General features: G+C 40.5%; 1 protein-coding gene and 1 non-coding gene across 2 annotated transcripts; both read left to right on the forward strand.

Moving 5' to 3' along the window:
• The first annotated feature begins 406 nt into the window (after window positions 1–406).
• trnar-ccu lies at window positions 407–479 on the forward strand. The gene has a single exon. It is a non-coding gene; the product is annotated as a tRNA-Arg (tRNA).
• On the forward strand, window positions 412–9,550 carry plbd1b (phospholipase B domain containing 1b). The gene is made up of 11 exons (XM_044013368.1): window positions 412–744; window positions 1,180–1,402; window positions 1,485–1,568; window positions 2,108–2,249; window positions 2,334–2,480; window positions 3,576–3,723; window positions 5,154–5,354; window positions 6,980–7,120; window positions 7,489–7,674; window positions 7,759–7,865; window positions 8,953–9,550. The coding sequence occupies exons 1-11, from the start codon at window positions 675–677 to the stop codon at window positions 9,127–9,129; spliced, it is 1,626 nt and encodes a 541-aa protein (XP_043869303.1). The 5' UTR covers window positions 412–674; the 3' UTR covers window positions 9,130–9,550.
• Window positions 9,551–9,660: the final 110 nt, after the last annotated feature.

A 9,660-nucleotide genomic window follows, 5' to 3' on the forward strand; every position in this document is an offset into this window, starting at 1 on the left:
TAAAACGACAACTGTGAAATATGGCATGGCTTACACTAGGTACTAATTCAAGATAAATTTCAAACAACAACGGGTTAAATGTATTTTTAAATAAACTCAGCCGCCGAATCCTCTATTTAGAGTGTTATTTGCGCGGTTTTCCCACTGTAAGTCCCGTTCAACTGACACAAATACCCCCTTTCTGTGAACGAAAATGGTATCATCCATAGGCAGCTAATGCATCACCATGGTGATTGCTTCGTCCAACAAGTCCTTACTTTACAATTATCTTCATAGGATTCTGGATAAATTAGTAAATATATTGTTAATTATATTTGTAATAATACAATAAAACACCAAATAGACATAATATAATACACGTTGGTTACGATATTTGTCGAAATATATCATCATTACATGCCGCCTAGCCCCAGTGGCCTAATGGATAAGGCACTGGCCTCCTAAGCCAGGGATTGTGGGTTCGAGTCCCATCTGGGGTGAAATTGTTTTGATTCTCTGGTTTTATACCCACAAATAATGTTATTTTTACACTTCATTTTACATATATATTCATTTTGGAACGCAAGATGAAAAATGGATGGAGCTAACATCATCGGCAGCCACCGTAAAGACATCGCGAGGCATTCCAATCATATTTATCTGCCGAGGAGAATCACAGGGAAACCCCAGCTGACATGGACACACGGAGCCTCACACTGTGCGCGCTGCTCTGCACTCTGGCTGTATTATTAGTGCAAACTCACCGTAAGTAACGTTTCCGTGATATATCTACACATGAAAGATACGATGTCATAAAGCGAAATTTATTGGGGGGAGAAAAAAAAGTTATTTATATGGAAATTGCATGTAAATATAATCTACGTTAAATTTTTTTTAAAATATTTCTCTTAATATTAAATTCATATTGGGTAACATGTAGGTTTTTATATGTATGCTTATACTATAGAAAGGCAATTTTAAACACACAATGATTGTACATTGCAGACTCACATATATTAAGTTTGTGTTATTGTAATATAAATGTTAAAAATCCAATAATTATTTGCCTGAGAAAATACAAAAATCAAAGAAAAATGCTGCGCGTCCTTCATTTTCATGGAGTCGTGACATTATCTTATATAATGAGTGTTATCCAACCTCAGCACTGTGACCCTGTCCCATCCTCTCTCCACCGTGCAGGCCTCAAAGAGGCCACCGTGTACTGGGACGCTGCCCAGAAGAGTGTCATCCTGAAGGAGGAGGTGATGGAGACCGACGGTGGAGCCTACGGCTACTTCAACGACACTCTGCTCCTCTCTGGATGGGGCGTCCTGGAAATACACGCAGGTTATGGAGGAAGCCCTCAGGAAGAAGAGACCACATACTTCCTGGCCGGGTACGTTGAAGGTTACCTCACTGCTGGGTGAGTGTTCTGACTCAGATTTTACTTTTGAAATGTTTGCATTGAGTCTTGATTTGGATTTTTTCCCCTTTGTCCACTGCAGGCAAATGTTTACCCATTACTCCAACATGTACCCTCAGCTGATAAAGGACGAGAACGTTTTGAATCCCCTGACAAAGTTTCTGAGGTACAGTCTGTTTACAGCACACAAGATTTGCAGTAACCTTAAACTGGCATGTACAACATACAGATAAAAAATAAACAACAACAACTAGGTGACAGTGAAGTCCAGTTAATGACAAATGCTATATTTACACATTTGCAGGGTGTGAAAAACAAATGAAGACACTCATAGTGAATTACAAAAAGTATAAATGCTACAAAACACAATTTATTTATTTGGTCGAGTCTTTAATCAATCTCAGAAGACAGTTTTTGTGCACACTGCGTTTAAAAAACCCCGGCGTGCTCTGTCACTTTCAAACTGTTTATATCAAACGTTGAATATTATTATTGTCTGCACATTTTAATTATCTTATTTATCCTACATTTTGTCTACATTTTGTTTGTAATAGGAAATAAAGTTACACGGGAGATTATTTAAGGAGTGTAAAAAAGTAAAGTGCAGAGATCCTTAATCTGAAACCCCTCTGTGTCTGATTCTGATGTTATGACTGAGTGCAGACAAGCGAACCCCCTCTTAATCCAATCTGAACCGATCCACAGCTCTCAGGACCAGTGGGCGAGGGAGCAGGTGAAGCTCAGGAGAAACCATGACCCCCTGTGGAAGCACCTGGGACTGATCCTGGCCCAGCTGGACGGACTCCACGCTGGAGCCGCACAGTGGGCAAAGAACACACACACAGAGGTGTGTAATGTGGGGCTGGTAATCTTTGCTCAACATGTTGCTACGATATCATTTCATTCATGTCATCTCTGACACTCTCTCCAGCCTCTGTCAGCGTTTGCGATCCAGTTTCTGAACGGCGTTGGTGACCTCCTGGACCTGGTCCCAGCTCTGACACCTCGTGCCAGTTCCTCCACAGGCACAGGCGCTTTCAGGATGCCAGGAATGGGCCACTGCACTGCTCTCATAAAGGTTAGGCCCAGCTCGTTTGGCTCAAACTGTGAGGGAGCACTTGTGAGACCTCAACACAGGCCCAACTGCTTCCATTGTGCACCCTTATGTGTGATGGGTCTCTTTTTGTGAAGTGTGTCAGCGAGTGCAAGAGGCCATGTCCATACAAAACCAATGCAAATAGTGCATGCAGCGTGATCAGGAAGCCTGTCATTAGGTTTTATTTAATGACATTTTATTAAGTGAATGCTGATTTATCTGTGAATAAATGCCGTTAAATGGGGTCTTTTTCAAGTAAGGAAAGAGATGAGCAATAAAAACCAACAAAAGATTTAATGTGTTTCCCTTTGGCGCTGTTGAAAGACAAATGTATTCCATGTAAATATGGCAACCAAATTCAAATATAGGCTCTCTGCATAATACGTTTTGGTTATAATCTGCTTAGTGCTTAGATTTACTCATTAGCATGAAACGAAAAGTAAAGTTGAAGTTGGTGGTAAATGGGTTTAATTATTCCATGTTCGGTCGTGGACCAGTCAAGACCTTGACCTGAAGATGGCGCTGCATGAAAAGTTTAGGAAGACCAACAGGATTGTGAAGATGACAATGATCACTGCAAGCATGTCTACTAATGTGCACAATTTAAAATAATATTAGTTATATGTGATGAATGCTGTCATGTTAATGTATGAAGGTTGTGACAAATTAGGGGAACATTCTGGGAACCTTTAGAGAACGTTCTCTAAAGGTTCCCAAAAACAACCGAAAAGGAACGTTCCCAGAACCAAAAATTATTAGCTGGGTACAATGCCAGCTAGGGTAACATATGGAGGTAAAGGAGAGTTTGGAGGTATCTCATGTCACTATGACAAACTCATTCAAATCCAGTGTTTCTAACTAAGTGAGATGATATTGAGATGAGTATGTGGGTGTGTTTCATACAGACAATCTGATTCAAATCCACTTTCAGAAACTGGTTCATTGTCAGGGTGCCAAGACTTAACTATGTGTGTTAGAATGAAAGGATTTGCTAATAAGCAGGTAACAATATTACTTAAGTAATTAAGTCAGTAAGTATGCACAGACTAATGGTCGTCTCTCTCCTCCGTGTCTCAGGTGCTACCAGGCTTTGAGAACCTGCTTTTGGGCCACTCCAGCTGGTACACATATGCAGCCACCATGCGCATCTACAAACACTGGGACTTCAAGGTGTCGGACTCACCACACACTGCCACTGCAAAGATGTCGTTCAGCAGCTACCCCGGTACACACACACACACACACACACACACTCACGGATGAACTACATCTTCCATCCATCTTCTAACTGTTTTATCCTCCACATGAGGGTCGCCAGTCCATCACAGGGCCACATATAGAGACAAACAACCATAAAAGATTTTATATATATATACACATATACATGTACTGTATGTATATATATATGTATATATATATGTACAATCATATCAATAAGGAGACTAAGCAAATAGTATTACGACTTTCCTGCTAAAGCCCTGAGCTTAATTGAATTCTCGTCTTTAATCCACTGTTTCATTTTCATCTCGGGGAAATCCAAACACTGACGTCAAACCCACGACTAAATCCTCAAAGGAACTCTCCTCACTGTACGTTATTCTCCAACAAACTGCAGTTCCAATAACATGGAATCACGTGCTTATGCGCTGCAGGTGCACGTCTGCAGAGTCATGAAGAAATGGACTCCAGCGCGCGGAGGACGCTGACTGAGTAGTTTTGTGGGAGAAAGATTTACCAAGTTGCTCAAGCCTTTAAAAATCCTCTTAAAGGCTCCGTTGCTACCAGAACCCCATGCTGTTTTTAAGCCTTATTTTAATAAAGAAGAGATGAAACACACTGATCGCACCAGTGGAGGTTAGGGTTCATGCAAGAGTGCAACGTAAGCATCCTGCTTAAGCTGCATTCTCTGTATGTCAGTGACAAACATTTAGTATACGCAGTAGTTCAGGGCAAAGAAATACTAAGAAATAGGTAAGTCCTGGAGTGGCACAAATACAACATACCTTATATTTTGTAACCAGTAAAGAGGAAGAGAGGGAGGAAGGAGAAAAAGAAGAAAGCTATTTTATGGATGGCAACATCTGTGGAGCACTGGAGAAGAAAAAGAAGACAAACACTAAAAGAAGAGGGTGAAAGGCTGAAGGAGAAGAGACTAAGACTTAAGAATAAGAAGAATAATTCTCATTAGTCATGTTAAATAGTAAAATAAATATATAAATTTGAGGCCAGGATCTCCAAATGAAAGCAAAATAACGCTTAAAATAAAAGATTATATGGAGTTTCACTGATGACACTTTCAGCGCGTAACATGAAGAACATTAGTAATTAAGGCACATCATGGAAATAGAAGATTAAAGTTTAAAATATATAAAAGTTACATACCTGTGGCAGATGTCATTAACACAAGCAAAAAAATGAATAAAAGATGAAAAGCTTTTAAAGAAAGACTTGAACTTTGCACGAGAGCAATGATTTAATCCAACAACACAGAGGCCAACTGCCACTACACACCGTGACTAATAACTCACTGTGGGACTTCCTACATCACTATTACCTTTCCCCTTCCCTTGTCAAACATTTGCTTTTCAATATTTGTCCTAGAATAACTTTGTCTCCACACATCCTCCTCCTCCTCCTCCTTCCTTCTCTGTGCAGGCTTCCTCATGTCTCTGGATGACTTCTACCTGCTCGGGAGCAGCCTGCTGATGACTCAGACCTCCATCGGCATCTTCAACGCCTCCCTGTTCTCCCAGCTCAGTCCTCGCAGCCTGCTGGCGTGGCAGAGAGTGCGCCTGGCCAACAGCATGGCACACAGCGGGGAGGAGTGGGCGCACGTTTTCTCCAAATACAACTCAGGTGAAATCCTCTTGGATATGAGTCAATACAGGAAGGTGCTGAGAGGGGATGTTTTCCACTGACAAACACGTCATTAATAATTCATTTACAAATATATTAGCGGGATTTGGACAAACATTGACTCTTTTATTGCAGGCGGTGACATCAGACTCATCTCGCCACTTTTCCACTATAAAATTCCTGCATGATTTCTTTGATTTTTCCATTAGTTATAGTACCTGTTACCACTGATTGATCAGAGACTTAGCTGGAAGCGTGACGTCCGACACAAGAATCAAACTGAACGATGCCGAACTGTAGATCGGATAAAGACTTAAAACTTCTTCTACCTATGATGATATAATATATATATATATAATAATTATAATGATTCATGATTCAGTCACACCAAAAACAGCTGCTTTGCTCGTCACTAGTTTGTGTCGTATATAAAACGTCGTCCCCTATGTCGACCTATAGTCATGGAAAACGACGTGCCCGATACCAAACCGGGTACGAGTCGGGACGAGTAGTGGGAGAACTGTATCGTGGAAAAGTGAGGTCAGGTGTGGCATGACAGGTATCACTCTGTGTCACCGGGCGACATGAGCAGCTCTGCTCTGCTGAGAAACAGAGGACGGATTCATTGATGCAGATGATTTGCTTCATCGGCATCGTGTGACCTAATTTATTGGACATTTGTTTTTATTTACAGGTTGTGCACTACAGCTTTAAGAGATTGCTTTCTGGGTAGTGTGCATACTGGAGCAGAGCTGCAAGATTTACCTTGAGCTGACTTACTGTGCATTTTTTTGGGTGATGTCAGAGGACAATTAAGTAAGACTGCTGTGCAAGAAAAAGAAGCCACACATGACAAATGTGCATATAGAGATAGAGCAGACTCTCATATGGACCCGTCCTTATTATTATTATTATTATACAACACTTGTGCGTGTTAATTGGGCAGCTGCTTTGATCTTTCTCGTCATGTTGCCATGGGAGGGCGGAGGAGAACAGGACAGAGTGTTCTTGGCACCGACAGTCATCCTCGAGCTGCTCTGACTGCTCTACTCCTCCTCCTACTCGTCACCATCATGCCAAACTGTTGTGGCGGCATGTGGCCAGCTAACACCAGAGCCTTCACCTTTGTGTGCTTTTTTTTTATTTATTTATTTATTTAATTCTAATAATAGGGTTAGGTGTGGGATTTATTGTCTGAACAAGTCAGTGACTTCTGAGGCCGACATTCAGTCAGTTCCAGATCCCTCAGGCATGTGCAAGATAGTGCATGTTGTTTTACCTGCAGTGAAAACACTAACTTCCAGAACATAAAGATATTGTACCAGGTACATGAGAACTCTGCTAGTGGCGCAGTAAGGTTATTAGAATGTAGTCCAATCTACATTTTCTGGCAAACCATAGTCTTAGTTGAGGCATTTCAGTCTTAAACAGAGGTGGTAAAGACCCATGTTGGATTCCATCAGCTGCCCAATACAAAGTAAACAAGCTAAAGTTATGACCCTTCAACAATGAAGTTGGCCATAAGGGTCAACACCTTTCAATGTGCAACCAAACACAATTCAGAAAAGTCGTTGGAGATGATCTATTCAGTGTAAGTTGTTGACGTGGCCTCCCTGTTCTTGTAGGTACATATAACAGCCAGTACATGGTGGTGGACCTGAGCAGAGTCTCTCTGGGTCACAGCATCAGGGACGGAGCTCTAACCGTGGTCGAGCAGATTCCTGGGAAAGTGATGCACTCTGATCAGACTCAGGCTTTACGCAGAGGTAAGGATCACACAATCTTACGGCCCAAGCACCTAAGAAACACAATGTTCTTGAGGGTCAGGTGAAAACCCACAAACTTTTGCATGGAATGGGAACAAGTCTTTGCTCCTTTAATGCAGTTTGCAGCTTCATTAGAGTGCCTGCTTAGCAATGCAAATCAATGGCGTACTACAGGAGAACTCCATTGATTTGCATTGCAAACCATCTATTGTTATTATTCTGTGTTTCTTCTTCCTCCACACATCCTATATCAAAACATGCGTTTTGATCAGGAGTGGTGTGCTATGACTTTTCTAAAGATTTAGATGTCAAAAATCACAAAAAATCTGCAAAGAATTTCCACAAACACACTAATGTGTTCCTCACAGGTTACTGGCCATCCTACAACATACCCTTCCATGTCGAAATCTACTCCCTGAGCGGGTTTGGTGTGATGTGGAAGAGATATGGAGTAGACTTCTCCTACGACCTCTGTCCCCGAGCCAAAATCCTCCGCAGGGACCAGGCCAAGGTGTCTGACCTCAACTCCCTCAAGCACATCATGAGATACAACAGTAGGTAGAACGATATTTCTCTTGTTCCTCAACTATTTTTTGACAATCAGCAAAAGTAAAAATGTCAGACTGGTTCTGTTGCAGACTACAAGAGAGACCCCTACTCCAAGGGCCATCCATGTAAGACCATCTGTTGCCGTGACGACCTGAGACCGAGGAGGCCACGCCCAGGAGGCTGCTATGACACTAAGGTGAACATCAAGCTTGAGAATCGTTTTGTATTTTCATGGGAGCATTATTCAAATTCACAGGGAAGTCTTTGTGCGTGCAATGTATGTGTTTTTGATTATTTTATATTTTATATTTGGTATTTTGAAATTTCAAGTATTTGCTGCAGTTTTTTTCTGCTTAATTGCTCAACAAGTCGTTTGTATTTTCATATACTTGTTCCAGAGACAGTAAATGTTGTATGTGTGATCATGTACATGCAAAATATGACTGTTTATTAACTATTAATATTGGGCTTTTTCTTTCTACCTCACATGTTGGCTGACAGTCCATCCAACCAACTCTAAGACATTTGACCCAAAAACCAGAAAATATCAACTTCATGTTGGAGTCAAAAAAAGAAAAGTCAGCGGACACCAAAGCCATGGGAGCAAAGCACTGCACCCAGCCATCTAACATAGGTTACGATAGTTCCCAGGATATGTGAAAAACTGCAAGGGGATGTCTGACCTCATTAGCATTCCTCTTCCGTTTACAACAATTTTGCTATGCTAAAAAAGGAAGAAAACACTGAATCATTGTCATTTCTGCTTTGAAAAATGCCACATTTATATTAGTCAGAAGCATAAAAATGCCACGCACCAAAAACTATACTTAAACTATATCGTTACATTATAACAGTAATGGTAATAATAATAATTATAATAATAATAATAAACTTTATTTATTTTTATTTTATTTATTTATAGCACCTTGGATTACAGTTGCAAAAGTGAAACAAAAGCAATTAAAGGTAAATCCTAATCAGGCCATGAAACTAAACTGAATGAAATAATAAAAGCATTAAAATGTATGGAATGGTAAAATTCACACACTGAGTGCTGCAAAAGCAAGTAACGTTAAAATGTGTCTGTAAAAAAGGATTTAAAAGAGGATAAAACAGATTTTATTTCACACACTGGGTACTTTATGAAGACACTGTTGGTTCTTTGCTCAATTAAATCAGACAGACATGTCATCATAGCATGTGCGCGGCCTTAATTTGTCATTTGAACCCTATAGAACGTCTGCCCTCTCTGCCTCCCTGCTCATTTGTGTCTTGCGGTGCAGGTGACAGACTTCCAGATGGCTCACCAACTGGCTGCCGAGGCAATAAACGGCCCCACGACGCAGGGTGGTCTGCGGCCGTTCTCGTGGCAATCCTTCAACCTCACAACACATCAGGGTCTGCCACAGACCTACAATTTCCCCTTTGTCACCATGAGACCTGCACTGTACCGTCCCTAAGAACCAGAAATGTCATGTTTGCACTGTGTACAGTTTGTCTGATTAAGGACGGATATCTGCAGAAATATGATATTTAGAATGATGTATTTATTTGTGTATAATCAACTGAAATTAACAAATGTAGTATGTTTGTTACATTTTGAATGATTCCTATATTTATAGATATACTGTTTGTGTCACTCCACAGTCAGCTGGTTGCAATCTGCCAGTTTACCACTAGATTTCACTAAATCTTAAACATTGCACCTTTAATGATTCTGTGAATGGGTAAATATAGACATAATGGGGACAATCTGTTCAACTTAATTTCCTTTCCAGTTTGAGTTTAACATAATTAGTGTTATTACATTACTTTGTGCCAAAACTGATTGGCGCCAGTATAAGGTACAAGGTACTTGTTAATAAATGACATGCTGACCTATCTGTGCATTATCTTAATTTTTAAAAAAAAGCATTTTTTAAATCAATTTACTTTCTTATCTTGTTGAATTTTAATTTATGTTCTATTTAGTGTTTCCTCTGGTTTTGCTG

This window comes from Solea senegalensis, linkage group LG18 (assembly GCF_019176455.1).
Source record: "Solea senegalensis isolate Sse05_10M linkage group LG18, IFAPA_SoseM_1, whole genome shotgun sequence".
Classification (NCBI taxonomy): Eukaryota; Metazoa; Chordata; class Actinopteri; order Pleuronectiformes; family Soleidae; genus Solea; species Solea senegalensis.